At 48.0% G+C, this 21,240-nt stretch overlaps 1 protein-coding gene across 1 annotated transcript in view; it reads right to left on the bottom strand.

The window, feature by feature from the left end:
• Positions 1-5,522, bottom strand: part of riox2 (ribosomal oxygenase 2) — a 65,086-nt gene extending 59,564 nt beyond the window's left edge. The window contains exon 1 of the mRNA XM_080040584.1: positions 5,427-5,522. Within this exon, the coding sequence (XP_079896710.1) occupies positions 5,427-5,480 (54 nt within the window). The 5' untranslated portion in view covers positions 5,481-5,522. The remainder of the gene's footprint in view (positions 1-5,426) is intronic.
• Positions 5,523-21,240: the final 15,718 nt, after the last annotated feature.

Raw genomic sequence — 21,240 nt, 5'->3', positions numbered from 1 at the left:
TGATCTAAACCAGTGGTGTCAAACATACGGCCCGCGGGATGATTTAGTCCGGCCCGCGACTTGTAGAGCTCACATTTCTGAGCATTTGAAAAAAAAGTAAGTCTCTAGCCCATTCCTGTGAGGAGTTATGATTTTTTAAAGAAATAACCAAAATGCGCACTCCAGCCGCTAGGGGGCAGCCAAAATTTTAAAAAAGCACATTTTAGCAACGTGGGAAATGGTAAATGGTAATCATGCTTCACAGCTGTTAATGTTTCCTCCAGTGCTTAATGGCAAAGTAAAAACAAAAAACAAAACAAAAACATATATATATTTTTTTATTTTTAGTGCTGAAGAGCAGGAGCATGCTAGTGTAGGCCTACCAGATTTTATTTCCTAATTTTCAATGATGCTTTATTTTTATGTTTTAAATTGGGAAAAACGTATTCCAAAACAACCAATAACCTCTGTATTTAAAAAGAAATCAAAACAGTAGAAGTTGCACTTTTATTTAATTGTATTTTGTACTTTCTGCATGTTTGCACAAAATGTGTCCCTGTATAGCAAACAAAATTGCACAACTGTAAGGTCAGTGTCTGCTGTATTTTTGCATTCAAATAAACAGCTGTTTATTTCATTAGTGCGTGTTGGCATCTTTGAGCAAAATACCCCCAAAACACCCCTCCATTCCCATGGCCAGCAGCGACCTTTACTAAGACATTTCCTGGGGGGTACAGAGATCCCTTGTGATCCGTGATAATGTAAGTTACAAATGTAGGCTGAGTGATAAAGCATACTGTATTTACTGAAAAACAAAGCTAAAGATTTGGAGTTGACATATGTGCGTTATTTTGCCATTATTTTACTGGTCGGGCCCACTTGAGATCAGAGTGGCTGTATGTGGCCCTCGAACCAAAATGAGTTTGACACCCCTGATCTAAACCATTCCATTGTAGATCTGACTGTATGTTTAGGGTAGTTGTGCTCCTTGAAGGTGAACCTCAACCCAGTCTCAAGTCGTTTGCAGACTCTAACAGGTTTTCTGCCCTATATTTGGCTCCATCCATCTTCCATCAACTCTGACCAGCTTCCCTGTCCCTGCTGAAGAAAAGCATCCCAGCAGCATGATGCTGCCACCACCATGTTTCACGGTGGGGATGGTGTGTATAGGGCAGGGTTTTTCCTGCATTCAAAAAATGTTGGCGCCCCCCAAAGGAATTTTAGCGCCCCCCAAAGGAAAATCCTCAGCGCCAAAGTGTGTGTTTTTTTTTATAGATAAATAAATAAAAATCTACTTAAAACGGCTCCAAATGTGTTTCCATTTCCGCGCCATTCCAGTCATATTACTTGCAATCTCAGTTGTAAAAATAAAAATAAAAATCACTTCATTTGACATGTTCAACAACAACATTTTGGCTTTATATCCATGAGTTATTTTTAATTTTGTCCAGCGAAGTTTCCCGCGAGTCCGTGATCGCCATAGTAACGTCGGTGTCGGACAGTGAGTGACAGGCTGACTACAGGGAACTCAGACCATGACTCAGACCCACAGAACTTTTGGATTCCGTCAGATTACCGGTAGGCCTACATCAGGTTTGAGGTAAATTTCCAATAAAAAACTTTCGGCGTGTATAAATGTAGCCTATGGTAGAAATCAGGTCGGGATAGGCCTAATCGTTATTAAACTATCATTGTTCCGCACGCCGGGGCATGCAGGCTTGTAAATGCAGCAAACCCTTCTGCTATGCGCTCCGCTCGGCCCCTCCCTCACCTGATTCTGGCTGTGTCTTGATTCAGGGGTTGCAGCCTACGTAGGACGCAGTCTCGCGGTCTATGAAGGCTATAGCCTATGAAGGCCGATTTTAAGGCCGATTCCAAGGCCAACGAGCCTTGTTAAACGGGACGGTCTCCGCATTTCCGGTTTACGTAACAAGCCGTTACCTTGCGTGACGACTCGCCGCTCCTGTGCTGCCTAGCAACCCTGATTGCTGCCAACAGAGACAGCCCTGTCAACGGAGGAAAAAATAAAAAGAAGTTGCCTACCAGACAAAAAGAAAAAAAAGTACAAGAAAAAAAGAAAGGAAGATAAAAGTTAAGAAGATGGAGCAACACGTTGCTGTTTTGTTATTTTTTATTTTATTTTATGCAATCTCTGAAAAAAACGCAATGAATCTTGGGATATGTTGGGCCACGAAGGATACATCTGATGCAGCCTTCAAAACCGTGAAACGAAGGCTGCATTTCTCGGCCGCATATGAGGAGCCTTGCAAGGAGCCTTGCAAATGAGACAGCCTTTGCGCGCCGCTATGACGCAATCGGTCTTCAAATGCAGCCTTCGTAGACCGCAACCCCTGAATCAAGACACAGCCTTAGTTTAGCTATCGGCTGGTCCAGAGAGTAGGAGGGAAATGTTGCGCATTGCCGGGTGTTTTGAAAAACTTCTAGATGACGAGAATAAAAGGTCAAACTAATTGTGTTGTCTGAAAACACTTCAGACTCACAACAAACTAAAATAATGTGCAAGATTTGTCACGCGCGGACACGCGAGTAACGTGACATACGCGACCGCGAGAGAGAGAGAAAGAAAAGCCATATACGACCTCATCTGCACCTTTTAACATCCCGACCAATTTGTTTATTCACTTTAAGTCGAGTCATAATGGTCTATGACCAAGCAATCAATGAATAAAAAACACAGGAAGGCAACTGCCTATACAGCCAGCTCCATGAGACATAAATAAATCATGCCCTTACATTCAATGCTAGCAAAAGACGTGCCCTATCAACACCATTTACAACTGGTTATTTTTATTTTGACATATTTTTATTAAATTATTAAAAATATGTTTCACTTATTTAGCCTATTTCTATTCTCCCTGTTTTCAGTTCAATTAGGCCTTTGTTTAAAGTCCAAAGTCATGCTGTTATTAGAAAAAAACCTTGTTAAAAGTAAAATAAATGCATAATGTTCTTAAATCAATGATTAACTGTCTTTAATAATCGTGATAAAACAATGTGATTACTCAAAATAATCATGATTATGATTTTTTCATAATCGAGCAGCCCTACCTTCTTCCATGGTTTAGATCAATTAGAAACAATTAAAGTATTAAATAGGTAGGCCTAGTCATTATTAGTATTTTGACTTCATATCTACAGGTTGTTTATTGTGATTTCATAAGCGTCAGTGAGCTCCATGGTAACGCAGTGATTGACAGGCTGACTGAAATGCTCTTGAGCTGGACAGAAACTCCCCTCTCCCAACCCAACACCCCTCTTAAAATACACAAACCGTTTGCCTTTACTGTCGCGACCCCAAAAAAAGTCGGTCGCGTACTGACCCCCCAAAGGCCCATTCTGAGCCAGGAAAAACCCTGGTATAGGGTGATGTGTAGTGTTAGTTTCCACCACACATTGCAGGCCAAAAACTTCAAGTTTGGTCTCATCTGAATATGCTGTGTCCCCGAATGGCTTGTGGCAAGTGGGGGAAGGTGCTCTCACATGAGACCAAAATTGAAGTTTTTGGCCTTAAACCAAAATGCAATTTGTGGTGGAAAACTAACAGTGCACATTACCCTGAACATACCATCCCCATCGTGAAACATGGTGGTGGCAGCATCATGCAGTGGGGGTCCTGTTCTTCAGCAGGGACAGGGAAGCTGGTCAGCGTTGATGGATGGAGCCAAATACAGGGCAGAAAACCTATTAGAGTCTGCAACAGACAGATGGAAGTTCACCTTCCAGGAGCACAACTACCCAAAACATACAGCCATATCTCCAATGTAATGGTTTAGACTTTAGATCAAAGCATAGTCATGTGTTAGAATGGCCCAGTCAAAGTCCAGACCTAAATACAATTGGGAATATCTGGAAAGACTTGAAGATTGCTGTTCACAGACGCTCTCCATATAATATGGGGCGGAATCTGAAGCTCAAGCTATTTTGCAAAGAAGAATGGGCAAAAATGCCAGTATGTAAATGTGCAAAACTAGTAGAGACATACCCTAATAGACTTGCAGCTGTAATTGGAGTGATAGGTGGTTCTACAAGGCATTGACTCAGGGGGGCTGAATACTTTTGCACGCCACATTTTTCAGTTATAAAAAAAATGTAAAACCATGTTTCATTTTAATTTCACTTCACAATTATGTGCCACTTTGTGTTGGTTTATCACATGAAATCCCACTCAAATAAATGTAAGGTGTGTGGTTGTAACGTGACAAATTGTGGAAAAGTTCAAGGGGTATGGATACTTTTTCAAGCCACTGTTTCTATGAGGCTACTGTCCAGGGACATCGATCTGTTACAGTATAATCTGTTTCAGCTATCGTTAGATGTCACACTGAATCTTTTTGACAAGTTGGTTACTCCAGTTATGTTGTATGCATGTGAAGTGTGGGAGTTTGAAAAACTACATCTGTTAGAAAAACCACACCTCAAATTCTTTAAGTAGGCCTACATTGTAAAAGTGAAAATGACAACCTGCAGTAATATGGTTTATGGGGAACTTGGAAGATACCCGCTTTGTGTTATATATTTTTTTTTAAATTGGATATTGGGGGAGACTGTTAGAAAGTAAAGAAAGTAAACTTAGTAAAATAATGTACAAGCATTTGCACAGCTTGCATAGCAGCGGTGCATATCACCCTGGGTCTTACAGGTGAAGCAAATACTAGATGACTGTGGATTGGACATTTGGATCACATAAAAGTGCAACAACATTAACTGGTTGAAATTAACTGTTGAACAGAGGTTGAAAGATCAATTTATTCAGAGGTGGCAGAGCGAGCTCACAAAAAGTACTTCTTGTGACACATGTAGAATTTAAACAAGAGTTTAGATTAGAAAATTATCTGCTGTGTGAAAACCAAAAGTCCAGGCAGGCTATAGTCTGTAATTTTAGAACAAATTACACCAGAATTATAAAGGTCATTGGAACATAAAGAGGGCTGGAAAGAAGTAATAGAATATGCAACCTCTCTGATCACGATGAATATCATGTACTTTTTGAGTGTAATAATTTAAATATAATGTATTATAGAAAAAAATATCTGTCAAAATATTATCTTATTTCTAAAACAGGTGTCTTTCTAAAAAAATGTCCTGCCATTGTTTAAGTAGGATAGTGTTTTTGTTTTTGCCTTTGCCATGGCACCATTGTTTTGTTTTGTTTTGATTGTTGTGCTCCATGCCATGTGATATGGCCGAGACTGAGAGCCGTGAATAAATAAATGAAATGAGAAATCTAGCTGCTATTTATTTAACAAAAATGTCCTTTTTTCCGTCAGAGAAAGTTAAGCGCGTATCCCAACGCTTGACAGCCTCGAGAACAGCGAGTTCTCACCATAGAATGAAGTTTCACACTTGGAGTGAGTGATCGCACCGAATTGACGTCTATGTTACGTTACACAGTTTAGCGAGGCAACAATAATAGACAACCGTCTTACCTTTCTAACAGCGTCTGGTCTGAGTTGAGCGGAGCTGAGATACACTGCCACCATAGACTGCCACACGTGAGCCGAGTTGTGTTTCCCTGAAATATGTCCGACTGGGAACTCACTACCAACATGGTGCCATCATAAAGCATAAAATACGTGGCTCAGGGGCCTATTGCATAAAAGTGGTATTAAGATATCCAGGATGATTGATAAAGCCAGCCTTGACAAAGTCTAGCCTGGGCACTTTGGATTTGTCAGTTGCATAAACGCCAATCCAGGATGAAAAGGGGCTGCTTTGTCAAGCCAGGGGCCTATCCGAATAGTCCAATCTCCTAACCTATAAGCCTCCTTTCCTATACCCAGGGTTCTCAACCCTCACGCAATGAGAGTGAGACACACGCATTTCAGGCAATTCACACGCTCCACGCCACACCTTGCATTTCTCACGCAAATTATAACTCTGCCAAACTATTTTTTTTTATATATATAGCTTCGATAAATCCTGGCCGTCACCACCATCACCTAGTGTTGCCACCCGTCCCGTTTTCCCCGAAATTGTTCTCTTTTTTCACCAGCTGTCCCGGGGAAAGAAAAATCTCTCCCGGGACACAATTTGTCCTGTTTTTTGGGGAAAAACTAATTTGATTTCCTTCGTTCAGTAGTTAAGGCCGTTTCACACGGGCCGAGGAGTTTGTTGCGCCCACCACAAGCCACAATACACTCTCAATGGAGAGGCGAGCGGGCAGAGAGAAGGCGCAGCATTTCGTCAGGCGGCACGACAAGCGTGCAGGGGCGGTCTTAACGATCTCGGTGCCCGTTTCAAGACCCTGTGTGGGGCCCCCCACATTTTTTTTTCTATGAATAATGCTTGTGCATGCTCCCCGCAAAAATTAAAAAAATATTGTGGAAACTAGTTGGTTCATAGATGGATTATGAGATAATAGGCCTAGACTCTTAAACTCTGCAACTGTAAAAACATTTCAGAAGATTGGTCTGCAGACCCATGTTATATGGGTCTTGCTTTTCTATTTTTCACCTACTAGTTGAGGGGCCAAGTTGGTTTTAGTGCTCCCACATTCAAATGCGGACGCCGAAATAGTCTTCTCCATGGTTGTGTAACCAGGGTGAAACAGCGTTTTTTAGTTGTGTTGAAATGTCACCAATGCTGATTTAAATGTACCAGTATGTGTTTAGGTACATTTGGTAACCTGTGCTGTGTCTGAAATCGCGCACTCACGTAAGTGCACTTACATTGAGTGCACTTTATTATCCCTACAGTACACTTACTTATAGACGCAGTGCTCTCATTTCTACAGTGCACTGTCCAAACTGCCGTCGCGCACCTACCGGAAATGACTTTGTATTTTGAAGGTTCTTCTTCGGTGGTATTTTTTTTTAACGGTCGGATACAGTCTAAAACAGTGTAGTTGTACGGAAAAACTAAACAAATGTGTAATTTAACTTTTGTAGAGCGCGTCCGTCTCCACAGTTGCTTCAAGCTCCTCTATTTTGATTTTAATGTTCCGTCCTCTCCGCTACGTAGGCAAGATGGCGGCCGTTGAGTGTGGAAAGTGTCCATCGCTCCACACTCAAGTTTTAGACCGTTTTGAGTGCACGACCGAGGAACTTACAGTGCACTGCATTTTGGCACACTCTCCGTTTTTGCGCAAAGTGCACTCAAAAAAGTAAGTGTAAGTACAGAAGTGCGCGATTTCAGACACAGTTCCTGTTCATACGTTTATGTGTTGTTGTACCTGTACTGTAGCTTTAAGAGAGGTCCGTGTTTTGTGACGTGTGTGCGGCGCCAAAGCTCAGACTGCTGCTATCTGTCTGAGTGGAGGTATGTTGTTGTGTTTCTCGTCATATTTTAGCATATAGGTCGTTTTGTGTACAATAAAAATGTTTAATTTGCAGCTTTATGTGTCAAGGTGCGAACACACTAGGCACTTTACACGCGTACAGACGCGTATGAAATCCGCCCCTTTTCCATAGGGAACCATTGGTTTACGCGCGTACATGGCGCGTAAATGCGTCACTCGCGCTAAAGCAACATTTTCACTCGCGCTAAAGCAACATTTTTACGCGCGTATATATTACGTGCGTATAGCTACGCGAGGAGTTCAAAAAATTGAACTTTTGTTGCTCCTACGCGCGACGATTAGCCGCGTTGGCCAATCAGCGTTGGGCTTGACCCGACTTCACATACATTGGCAGGGTCGGAGAACAGTGTACTGTACACAGAGGCTGATGAGAGACACCGAGGAGGAAATGTATTGCGGGCGGCCGGTGCTGTATGAAGCCGCTCGGGAAGACGTGGGGAAAGTAAACCAGGAGAATGGACTTCCTGGTGTTATTCAGTGAATATGTGTAGCTGTGCTTTAGCCGATAAACAAAGTTAGCGCTATATAGCATTAGTTAACTCACCTTGTTGTGACGACTGTCCGCGGGACTTTCACAACAAGTACACGAAGCACCGGTGTTGATCTACGCCAGCCACGGTCCCCTGTCACGGTCCCCTGTCGCAGCCAGGTAGGGTAATTTTGGCTACTTGCCTTTATGTTGTGCCGCCGTGCACCGATGCTGCTGTAACTGTGTTTGTTATGTAGCTGCCGTGAATATGCAATGCTGTTTTAATGCTAGGCTATTTGTGCTGTTCAGTTTGTCTTTTGGCACAGTTGTTGGCCGTGTTGTTGTTGTTTTTGTGTGGACATGCACGCTGTTGTGTCGGGTCGGTTCTGATCGCAGCCATGGTTGATAAGGGAAATACAATATCGGGAGGGAGACTAGGCACATTACGCGCGTATAACCATTTTTGACACAACATGATCAAGCAACATTTTAGCTGCGTTACGCACGTAAATCTTACGCGTGTAAAATGCCTAGTGTGTTCGCACCTTTAAAGATTAAGTCTGTAAACATGCTACAGCGCTGTTTCATCAGCTAGCACTTAGTAAATGCACTTTTTGAGAGTTTTTGTTGTGTACATGTGGGTCCGGGTATTACAGTGTTTCCACGTGTATTTGTTTGCTAGGAGGGAATGTGGTACCGGCTACGACCGTTATATGCAGTAACACTTTTCTGTTTGGCTCATGCAGATGCAATAAATGTCAACAGCCAGCCCCCTTTGTGGTCCAGCCCCCAGTCCTTCCACCCACCCAACACACAGTTACCCAGAACACAACGCAGACGATCAGACCGTTAACGGATGTGCGCTTATATAGTATACGAACTATATACATTGGTGCCGTGACCTTTCAAGGATTGGTTTAAAGGACGACATCACCTCGTTCGCCGAGGAAGCTGCTGCCACTGGCCTTTTGTGGTACTGAGGTATTTCCGTGGAGAGTGCTCAGGGTTTTATTTTATTTTGAATGGACAATTTATTTTTTATATAGGCCTATCCACATGTGTCGATGCTGAATGAAGTAGGTGTTTGCACATTGTGGACTTTTTGTACCTTCTCAGTGAACTGATTGAGTGCTAAAGATAAAAAAAAATAAAAAAAAGGCATTTACAGCACGTTCGTCAATTGTAAAGTGTAAAGTACTGATTTAATGCTGTATATACAGTATGTTTGCCAATTGATATGCTCTTTTAGTACTGTCATTTCGTGCTCCCAATTTATCCATTGTGATTTCATTGAACAGTTATTTTATTTTATCATTGTGTTGATAAAGTGGCGTTTAATATGGCAGAGGGCAGAACATACTCACTGGGTAGTGGGGGTGATGATGCTGAGCGTGTTTCTTTTGAGTGCCAGTTTGGTGTGGGGAGGGGATTTTTGAATCAGCCCTCAGAGACCAGAACACCAGGGCCTGGAGTCACAGCGTTGGGCACCCCCCAGTTGACCTCAACTCGGTATGTAGACCGTGCCATGCCGAGCCCCTTCAATCAGAACCCAGACTTAGGTTCGCTCATTACACAGTTAGCTGAAAAGCTGGGTGAGTCCATTACAGCTCAGCTACAGGCTGATAGGAGCACAAACAGCACGGGTATTCCTCTGCCAACAGAGACAACACTGCCTAATGTCAGTGTAGTGCTGCAATCAGCCGCCAAGGAGCCTCCCTTATTCAGGGGCGACGGCTCAGATAAATTTAAAGTTCACGAGTGACCCTGTATTTAAAGAGACGTGCCATCCCAGTTCACGAGCAATCACAGGAGATTCTGGCAAAGCTTATGGGCAAAGCAGGAGATGTGGTGAGAGTAAAGCTGCGTAACACATCTATCAATCACGCTACAAATCCACATGTGATTTTCGATACTCTGAAACAACATTTCAGTGAACTGTCATACTCAAGCATGCCCCTGTCAGATTTCTATAACACGCTGCCCACACCAGGTGAAGATGCTATGGAGTACTGGGTTAGGCTAAATAAAACGGTGGATGTAGCTAACGAGTGTTTGAAAAGGCAGGGTCGTAGCATTGATGACCCGGGCCATGAGGTCAGCATGATGTTTATCAAACACTGCCCGGACCAGTCTCTTTACAGTGTTTTCAAGTTCAAGTCTGCTGACAAATGGTCGGCCTGTGAAATTCAAGATAGGCTCGATGAGCACATGCAGGATAAGAAATCAAGATCTGCAGCTGCAAGACCACTAAAGCCAAGTGTTGTAGAGCACAGAGCTCATTCGTGCCACGTACCTATGCTTGAAGAGGCACCTCTCTTGAACACTGCTGCTCCACCGAGACAGCCTCCAGCCCCTTTGACCACTGCTGGTGTCGACAATGATTGCATGAAGAGTTTGGTAAACCTGTTGGACCGGCTGGTCACAGTGCATACCCAAGTGCCTTCCAACCCCGGCACCCAAGCTGCCATGCCACGCTCTTTCCAGAGAGTGTGCAGGGTCTGTGGGGCTCCTAATCATTCCACATTGTCACACTGTAAGCAGGAGAACCTGTGTTTACAGTGCTTGTGTCCCGGTCACTGGAAGAGGGACTGTCCTCAACGGACGAACCAGCACCGCTTTCAGCACAATGGCCGTGCTGGTAACCACAACCAGCAGCCTAACCAGCGCCGCTCTCAGTCTGATGATAGCGCCGGTGGACAGTCTCAGCAGTTAAACTGTTAAACCCACACCTGGAGGGGCCCGGTGTGGGTAACGTAAATGCAGGGTTCTCAACTTTTGGAAATTGTTTAGAGTGAGACAGAAGCGGATTTCCCATGCGAGCGCGCGAAGCGCGCGAGTGAAATTTTATTGTGTGTTTTTAACACAAGTTCAGTTCAGTATAATTTATTTGTTTTAGGTAAAATATAGCCTATTGTTGTAATTTTATGATGAAAGTATAACTGGATTAATACCAAATGCCAGACTAGTGAGATGGGTGTTGGGCCTAGGGTAGTTGTTCGGGGTAGTTATTTCAGTAAAACTCTTAGTTCAGTTCAGCAAATATGGATACTGGATATTACTGATGCTTGCTGTTGTAGCTTCGAGTGGCAGATTTTGAGGCCTTCAGGATAGGGGTTTTCTGGCTCCCACTTGAAGCACTGTGGCTCCACACCAGCCATTTTGACCATCATAATGGACGACAATGTTGCTTCTAGGGCTAGTCTGTTTCTGGTGCTGGTCTTGTTAAGACCAACCATGGAGAAGACTATTTCGGCGTCCGCATTTGAATGTGGGAGCACTAAAACCAACTTGGCCCCTCAACTAGTAGGTGAAAAATAGAAAAGCAAGACCCATATAACATGGGTCTGCAGACCAATCTTCTGAAATGTTTTTACAGTTGCAGAGTTTAAGAGTCTGGGCCTATTATCTCATAATCCATCTATGAACCAACTAGTTTCCACAATCTTTTTTTTATTTTTGCGGGGAGCATGCACAAGCATTATTCATAGAAAAAAAAAATGTGGGGGGCCCCACACAGGGTCTTGAAACGGGCCCCGAGATCGTTAAGACCGCCCCTGCACGCTTGTCGTGCCGCCTGACGAAATGCTGCGGCTTCTCTCTGCCCGCTCGCCTCTCCATTGAGAGTGTATTAGTGGGCGCAACAAACTCCTCGGCCCGTGTGAAACGGCCTTAACTACTGAACGAAGGAAATCAAATTAGTTTTTCCCCAAAAAACAGGACAAATTGTGTCCCGGGAGAGATTTTTCTTTCCCCGGGACAGCTGGTGAAAAAAGAGAACAATTTCGGGAAAAACGGGACGGGTGGCAACACTAGGTGATGGTGGTGACGGCCAGGATTTATCGAAGCTATATATATATAAAAAAAATAGTTTGGCAGAGTTATAATTTGCGTGAGAAATGCAAGGTGTGGCGTGGAGCGTGTGAATTGCCTGAAATGCGTGTGTCTCACTCTCATTGCGTGAGGGTTGAGAACCCTGTAAATGGAACCCCTTCTGAAACCTGTGACCTAGCTCAGTTATATGAAGAGAGCTGTGCCAATGCACCTAAAGGTACAAAAATAGCCATTCAAGCTACCCAGAGAATCAAAGCTTTCGGAGAGCTGTTCTATGCTCCAGTCCTCGTCAACCACAGTGTGCAGCTTAAAGGCATGTGGGACTCTGGCTCTATGGTATGTAGCATCAGTGAGGAAGCAGTAGAGAAGCTCAGATGTGCTGATGTTTTGCCAGAGAAGCAGTACCCCGAAGAGAACATTGTCTTGATTGGTTGTGGTGGTCTGCAGACCCAGCCGGAGGGCTTTTATGACTTGGAGATGCAGCTGTATGGCGTTCCATGTATTGTATCCACTTTGGTTGTGTCTGGCCAGCAGGATGATCTTATATTGGGCTCGAATATCATCAAATATGTTACTCATGTCCTGAAAGGTGGTGGCGAGTACTGGAAGGGGAGCGCAGTCCCTGAAAAGATAGGAACGGTTAAGCTCACGCAGGCTGTGACCCTCCTACCCAGGCATGAACACTTGGTTTGGGGCAGACTCCCTGCCATGTCACCTGGCAGCACTGTTGTCGTGGAGCAGACCAACTCAAAAGCAATGCCACGAGGTGTCCTAGTGGGTCGTCTTGTCACACCTCTCTGGGGTGATAGATGGGTGCCAATGACTGTTGTGAACCCATCTGACAAAGCGATTACACTGAAGAGGAATTGCAAGTTGGCTGATGTGTTCCCGTGCTTAGCAGTCGAGGATCTTGATGTTTTCCAGGGCTCACAGGCAGCTTCGGAGAAAGAGCAACCTGACACCGAGAAACGACAGCATGATGCTTCTTCCGGTGCTAGTCTTTCATCCCAGTCCGGCAAAAGTCTGTCAGAGTTGGGTCTGAGCGACGTCGATGTAGCCTCATGTCAGGTTAGCGAAGCTTGTAGGTCCCAGCTCAAGCAACTGATAACTGACTATCAAGACATCTTCTCCAGACACTCGCTTGACTGCGGTGAGGTCAAGGGTTACGCACACCGCATCCATCTCACTGACGATCGCCCGTTTCACCTACCATACAGGAGAGTCCCTCCAGCCCACTATCAGAAGTTGAGGCAGGCTCTCACTGATATGGAGGAAAAGGGAATCATCAGAAAGTCCACAAGCGAATATGCGTCTCCTTTGGTGATGGTGTGGAAAAAGGATGGTGGGTTGCGGGTTTGCAATGACTTCAGGTGGTTGAATGTCAGAACCATAAAGGACGCACATCCCCTGCCTCACCAGTCAGACTGTCTCGCTGCACTTGGTGGCAACTGCTTCTTTAGCACGATGGACCTCACCTCTGGCTTCTTCAACATTCCGATGCATGAAGACGACAAGAAGTACACAGCTTTCACGACTCCTCTCGGGCTGCATGAATACAACCGCATGCCACAAGGTCTGTGTAATAGCCCTGCTTCCTTCATGAGGGTGATGACTGGTATCTTTTGGGACATGAACTTCACAAAGCTTCTGTGTTATCTCAATGACCTTCTTGTCTTTGCCCCAACGGAGGAAGAGGCTCTGTCCAGACTCGAAGCAGTCTTTCAGAGGTTGCGGGCGAACAACCTGAAACTGGCTCCTAAAAAGTGTCACCTTCTGCAGAAGCAAGTCCGGTTCCTTGGCCACATCATCAACGGTGGGGGTGTGTCCGTCGATCCAGCCAAGGTGGAAGTAATCAACAGCATGCAGGTACAAGACCTCATGGATGCAGATGGATGCACGCCTTCTGTTCGAAGACTCAGATCATTCCTCGGCATGGTGTTCTACTATCAACACTTTATCCCCAACCTGTCTTCCACTGCAAAGCCGTTGTTCGCACTTACAGCTGGTCAGAAGAGGCGAGGGAAGTCAGCTAAGGGTAGAAAGTCCCAATCGGCCTACCGTAAGCTCACTGCTGCGGATTGGACAGAGGAATGTGTGAGCGCTTTTGAGCACATGAAGGCCGGGCTGTTGGACTGCGTCATGCTGGCTCATCCGGACTTCGATGAACCATTTATCTTGTCAACAGATGCGTCTTTGGATGGACTTGGTGCGGTGCTCTCCCAAGTGCCCCGAGGAGAATCCAAGTCCAGACCGATTGCTTTTGCGAGCAAGACCCTCAGCGCATCACAGCGGAAATATCCAGCTCACAGGCTGGAGTTCATGGCCCTGAAATGGAGTGTGTGTGAAAAGTTCAGTCACTGGCTGAAGGGTCATAGCTTCACCATTTGGACGGATAATAATCCGCTTACTTACCTTCTGACAAAGCCGAAGCTGGACGCATGTGAGATCCGCTGGGTGTCTAAGCTGGCGTCATACACCTTTGATCTCAAACACTTACCTGGGAAGAAAAATGTGGTGGCAGATGCCTTGAGTCGCGATCCCTTTGCAAAAACCATTGGCTAGAGGCTGCTTAAGGAGCCATATTCCACTCTGACTCAGGAAGCCAATGAGGTGGAAGAGGATTCTGTGCAGGATGTTTTCAGGCTCAGCTGCCAGTCTCAAACCCTCAGACTGGAAAACCATCCACTACCCAGGACGGGGTATGACACAGCCGAGATCAGAGCTCTTTGTCAGGCCCACTGTGCCTGGAATGACACAGCAGAGTCCAGGGCACTCTACTTAACGCAAAAAGTCCAACATCTTTCGAGTGATCAGGATGCGCTGCCCATGTTCTCTGCCCAGGAGCTACAGCTGGCTCAAGAGCAAGATCCGGTCATCTCCAAGGTGTTACCCTTTGTTTCTGCCAGGAGACGACCGTCTAGGCGAGAAAGGCATGGTGCTGACTCAAAGGTCCTCAGATTGTTGAAGCAATGGGACAGGCTGGAAGTCCATGATGGAGTTCTGTATCGGGTCTCAAGAGATCCTGTTTCCAAGCAGCGACGATCCCAATATGTGTTGCCTCAGAGTCTAAAGGTCAAAGCATTGTCCGGCATCCATGATCTGGCAGGTCATCAGGGCCAGGACCGTACTCTTTCGCTTGCGAGACAGCGTTTCTATTGGCCTGATATGGAAAAGGGTGTGAGGGCACATGTAAAATGCTGTCAGAGATGTGTGTTTGGGAAGTCACCGGAACCAGCTGCTCGCGCTCCTCTGGAAAGTATCAAGAGCTCAGCTCCAATGGAGTTAGTGTGCATGGATTTCTGGACTGCCGAAGACAGCAAGCAGCGGTCTGTTGATGTTTTGGTGGTCACCGACCACTACACCAAACTCGCTCATGCCTTCCCTTGTGCCAATCAAACGGCAAAGCAAGTCGCAAGGAAGCTTTGGGATAATGTGTTCTGTGTTTATGGTTTCCCGGCGAGGATACATTCCGACCAGGGCGCCAATTTCGAGAGCAACCTGATTGCGGAGCTCCTCCGTTTGGCTGGTGTTGCAAAATCCCACACGACAGCTTACCATCCGATGGGCAATGGGGGAACCGAGCGATTCAACCGCACCTTGGGCAACATGCTCCGCGCCCTTCCCCTAAAGGAAAAACAGCAATGGCCACAACAAGTCCAGACCCTCACGTTCGCATACAACGCCACCGTCCACGAGACAACGGGTTACGCTCCATTCTTCCTCATGTTTGGGCGTGTCCCTAGACTGCCGGTGGACGTCATGTTCAGGCGGGTTCTGGACGACCCTGAAGTTGCTGACTACGACACATATGCAAAATCCCTGCTTTCTGGCCTGAAAAGTGCTATGGAGATCGCTCAGAAACATACTTCCTCTGAGCAGCAGCACCAGACCCGGCAATACAACAAACGAGCCAAGGGCACCTTCCTGTCAGTGGGAGATCGTGTGTTGGTATCAAATAAAGGGGAACGAGGAAAGAGGAAGTTAGCCGACAAATGGGGAGATGGAGTGTACACAGTGGTTGGAGTGAATCCAAGTATCCATGTCTACAAAATACAGGATGCTGTGGGACACACAAGAGTTGTGCACAGGAATCTCTTACTGGAAGTGAACTTCTTGCCTCTCCTTGGATTGGACCAAGCCGAGTCTAGTGATGCAACCGATCAGTCGTGGGCTGAAGAGGAGTCTGATGAGGAAGATTGCGTCTCTGATGATGATGTGATGGCTTCAGTGTCTGGAGAATTGACTCAGGGTGAACATGCCCAGGACGTGTCAGATTTCAGAGATGATGAGGAGCTCTCAATCTCATCACTTGACGACTCACCTGAGTCAGAGTTGGCTGTTGCAGAAGAGCATGCTCAGCCTAGTCCAGCACTCAGTCCTGCTGCTGTTATCAATGACTGTCCATCCATCTCAGTCGCAACGCACAGAGACACACCGCCAGCTCAGCATGCTGACACCTCAGGTCGCACTGACTCTCATGCATACGCTGAGGATGATGGCACTGTCAGAACACGTGCTGGAAGATTGGTCAAATCAGTGAACAGATTGATAAAATCTATGGTCCAGAAACCATTGTTTGAAAGGTCCAAGTTTTTTATTGACGGCCGTTCCCAGCTGTTTTAAAATGTGCCCGTGAATAAGCGTTGAAAGTGATACATTTTCAAAAGGGGCCAACTATGAGGTTTTATACACCTGCAAATGTCTATGGACTATGTATTTTAGGCCAAATGCTGTGTGACGTACGAGGCGTCACATTAAACTAAGGGGAACCTAGAGATTTGATCAACCTCTTTCTTTCCTAAACCTTGTATTTGTTGTGGTCACAGCAGCCCGCTGTGTTTTCCTCGTCTGTATCTGCCACTCCCCCTGTCTGTCTCACTTCGCACCTGGTCCTCATCTGCAATCACGCTCACCTGGTCTTCACCTCCAATCAACTCCCCTTCATAACCCGTGGATTCCTTGCTGTTGGCGCCAGATCGTCCTATGCGCTACCGTGGTAACTATTACGTACCTGGCTCCAGTTTACTGTTCCCTCGCTCTCGCTTACTCGTGTCTTGTTTCCTGTTGCCTGTAGCTGTTGACCACAACCTAACTTTTGTTTTTCCTCTGCCTGCAGTATCCGGATCACTCTCTCCAGCTTCCCGGCTTTGGTCTCCCCCTGGCTCCCTCACCCACTACCTGCTTCCCCACACCATATATAAATAAACCTTTTTATATAAAACCTACTTCGTCTCTGTCTGCTCTTGGGTCCAGCATCGTAACCATAACAGAACGATCTGGCCAAGATGGACCCAGCGGACATCGGAAACATTCGTGGAGCTCTCGCCGCCCAAGGCACTCAGGTGGCGGAGCACAGCCAAGCTCTCCGGGACGCTATGGAGGCTTTTAAGAATCTCGCTACCCGAGTCACTCAGATGGGTGACCAATTGGACTTACTGGTACCTCCCACCACAGCGCCTCCACTACCAGCGGCACCCCCGCCTGCTCTCACTTCCCCGTTACACCTGCCACGAGCTCGTGAGCCATTTATTCCGGCGCCAGAGCGCTATGCTGGGGACATGGGTACGTGCAGAGACTTTTTGATTCAGTGTTTTTTAGTGTTCAGTCAGCAGCCTCTCACCTATCCCACAGAAAAGGCTAAGATCGCTTACATTATGGGGTCACTTAAGGGTAATGCACTAGCGTGGGCTTCAGCATTATGGGACAGTGATTCCCCAGCTAATGACAAGTTTGACCTTTTTGTAGCAGAGATGAGGAAAGTGTTTGACCATCCAGTAGAGGGAGGGGACGCCGCCAAGCGGCTTATTTCCTTACGTCAGGGCTCCCGCAGTGTAGCTGAGTTCTCCGTTGAGTTCAGGACCTATGCAGCCAGGTCAGGCTGGAATGACAAGTCACTACGTGGGCTTTTTCTTTCCGGTCTCAGTGAGACGATCAAGGATGAGCTGGCTACTAGGGAGGAAGCTGACACTCTCGATGAAATAATTTCCCTCTCTATCCGGCTGGATAATCGCCTACGCGAGCGGCGTAGGGAGAAGGCGGGCAGCTCCGTGCCTCCGGGTTTCGCTGCTTCCTGTTCCCCACTCTTTCCTAAGCCTACCCTCTCTGCCCCCGTGACGCATGGTGTCACTGAAGAGGAGCCCATGCAGCTGGGCCGCACACGTCTCACCCAGGCAGAGCGGCTTCATCGGATTAAGACCGGAGTGTGTCTGTACTGTGCGCTGCCCGGGCATCTCATCTCCACCTGTCCATCACTGCCAAAAGACAGGGCTCGGCAGTGAGGCTCAGGGCCCTGCTGAGCCACGCCCCCTCCGTCCCCGATTCTCACTGTTCTCGCTCACTGCTGGATGCCACTCTCCTGTCCCTCGGGCATTCCTTTCCTGTGTCAGCTCTGGTGGATTCTGGAGCGGATGAGAACTTCATTGATGCGGGCTTCGCGTCTCAGGTTGGCATTAAATTGGAACAATTACCCTCTCCCTTAAATGCTAACGCCTTAGACGGCCGTCACCTGGCCCTTATTACCCACCGTACTAAGCCCCTTGAGTTAATTGTTTCTGGTAATCACCACGAGATACTGCAGTTTCATGTCATCCTGTCTCCCCTCACTCCCCTGGTGCTGGGGTACCCCTGGCTCAAGCTTCACAATCCCCAATTTGACTGGTCTTCTGGCAAGGTGGTGAGTTGGAGCACGTTTTGTCATTCCACCTGCTTACAGTCTGCCCTGTCTCCGGCAGTGGGAGATGTTCCCTTGCCCAAGGAACCTCCCGACCTCTCCTTGGTTCCCCAAATTTATCATGACGTGGGAGAGGTATTTAGTAAGTGTCGTGCGCTCACCCTGCCTCCTCATCGCCCCTATGACTGTGCCATTGATCTCCTCCCCGGCGCTCCTTTGCCCAGTAGTCGCCTTTTCAACTTGTCCCGTCCTGAGAGGGAGGCCATGGAGAAGTACATTAAAGATTCTCTTTCGGCTGGTCTCATGAGACCCTCCTCTTCTCCTGTTGGTGCAGGTTTCTTTTTTGTGGCCAAAAAGGACAAGTCACTTCGCCCATGCATTGATTTCAGGGGTCTTAATAACATTACAGTGAAGAACAAGTATGCGTTGCCCCTCATCAGTTCCGCATTCGAGCCACTGCAGGGCGCCACAGTCTTCTCCAAATTGGACCTACGTAATGCCTATCATCTGGTGCACATCCGTGAAGGCGATGAGTGGAAGACGGCCTTTAACACCCCCCTCGGCCATTTTGAGTATCTCGTCATGCCTTTCGGCCTAACTAATGCCCCTGCTGTGTTCCAGAACCTGGTTAACGACGTCCTCCGGGACTTTCTCAACCGCTCAGTTTTTGTCTATTTAGACGACATCCTGATTTTTTCCCGCAATCAGAAGGAACACGTCCAGGATGTCCGACAAGTTCTTCAACGGCTGTTGGAGAACAAGCTATATGTGAAGGCCGAGAAGTGTGAGTTCAGCGTTGCCTCTGTTTCCTTCCTGGGGTTCATCATTGAGAGCGGGCAAGTGAGGACCTGCCCCGAGAAAGTCATTGCAGTGACTGACTGGCCCATCCCCGATTCCCGCAAGAAACTGCAGCAGTTTCTGGGGTTTGCCAATTTTTACCGGAGGTTCATCCGTGACTACAGCAGGGTGGCAGCCCCTCTCACTCATCTCACCTCCCCTGCCCGCCCTTTTGCCTGGACGCCTGAAGCGGAGGCTGCCTTCTCTAGGCTTAAGGAGCTTTTTTCGTCTGCCCCCATTCTCATCCAACCGGATCCCTCCAGGCAGTTCATTGTGGAGGTTGATGCATCTGACACTGGGGTGGGGGCGGTCCTGTCCCAGCGCTCGGCCTCTGATGAGAAGATTCACCCCTGCGCTTTTTTCTCTCGCCGGCTGGTTCCTGCTGAGCGGAATTATGATGTGGGTAACAGAGAGCTGCTGGCGGTGAAACTGGCATTGGAGGAATGGAGGCACTGGCTTGAGGGGTCAGAACAGCCGTTCGTGGTATGGACTGACCACAAGAATTTGTCTTACATCCAGACAGCCAAGCGATTGAATTCCCGCCAAGCCCGGTGGTCCCTATTTTTTGGGCGTTCCAATTTCTCCCTCACCTACCGGCCCGGTTCCCGTAACGTCAAACCAGACGCCCTCTCCCGCCAGTTTGGCACTGTGGACACACCGGGCCCCCCTGACACCATCCTCTCTCCTTCCTGTCTCAGGGTGGCTGCTGTTACCTGGGAGATAGAGTCCCTCATCCGGGAGGCCCAAATCACTGAACCAGACCCGGGCAACGGCCCTCCTAACCGCCTCTTTGTCCCCAGTTCGGTGCGCTCCCAGGTTCTGGTGTGGGGTCACACATCGCGTTTTGCATGTCACCCTGGCGTGGGTCGCACCCTGTCACTCCTCAAGAGGTACTTTTGGTGGCCAGCGATGGACGCTGACACCCGGGCTTTCGTGCTGGCCTGCACGGTGTGTGCTCGGGCCAAGTCCTCCCATCAACCCCCTGCTGGCCTGCTTCGCCCGCTTCCTGTTCCTGGTCGGCCCTGGTCTCACATTGGCCTGGATTTCGTCACTGGTCTTCCCCCCTCTAATGGCCATACAGTCATCCTCACAGTTGTGGATAGGTTCTCTAAGGCGGTTCATTTCATTGCCCTCCCAAAGCTCCCCTCTGCCTCCGACACTGCCCAGCTGCTCGTACAGCATGTGTTCCGCCTCCACGGGATTCCCGCGGACCTCGTCTCCGACCGCGGACCCCAATTCATCTCCCAGGTGTGGAAAGCCTTCTGCCGTGCGCTGGGGGCCTCTGTCAGCCTGTCATCAGGGTACCAGCCGCAGACTAATGGGCAGGCGGAGAGAGCGAATCAGGACCTTGGAACCGCGCTGCGTTGTGTGGCTGCCCGCAACCCCTCTGCCTGGAGCGACCATCTCTCTTGGATCGAGTATGCCCACAACTCCATGTCCTGTGCAGCCACCGGCATGTCCCCGTTTGAATGTTCCCTGGGGTACCAACCGCCCTTGTTTCCTGCTCAGGAGGACGACATCTCCGTTCCCTCAGTACAGCACCATCTCCGCCGCTGCCGCAGGGTGTGGAAGGGCGCGCGCACCGCTCTGCTGCACTCCGCTGAGCAGAACCGGCGCACGGCGGATCGCCACCGGGCTCCCGCTCCTGCCTATCGGGTGGGTCAGCAGGTGTGGTTGTCCTCCAAAGACCTGCCCTTACAGACGGGCTCTAAGAAGTTAACCCCTCGTTTTGTGGGGCCCTTCCCTATTGTCTCTGTCATCAACCCCTCTGCGGTCACACTCAAGCTGCCCTCAGCCATGCACGTCCACCCAACCTTCCATGTCTCTCGTTTAAAGCCAGTCTCCACCAGCCCTCTCTCCCCCCCGGCCGTTGCCCCCCCTCCTCCCCGGGTGATTGACAACCACCCAGCTTACACCGTCCGGCGGTTGATGGACATTCGGCGTCGGGGCAGAGGGCATCAGTACCTCGTGGATTGGGAGGGTTACGGTCCTGAGGAAAGGAGCTGGGTTTCGCGGGGTCTCATTCTCGACCCCTCCCTCATCCGGGATTTCCATCTGGCTCATCCAGAGAAGCCTAGGCCGCCTGGAGGCGTCCATTGAGGGGAGGGTACTGTTGTGGTCACAGCAGCCCGCTGT

The sequence above is a fragment of the Ammodytes marinus genome (assembly GCF_949987685.1).
Source record: "Ammodytes marinus genome assembly, chromosome: 14".
NCBI lineage: Eukaryota > Metazoa > Chordata > Actinopteri > Uranoscopiformes > Ammodytidae > Ammodytes > Ammodytes marinus.
The sequence above is the reverse complement of the archived record's forward strand: the minus strand, read 5'-3'. Positions and strand labels throughout refer to the sequence as shown.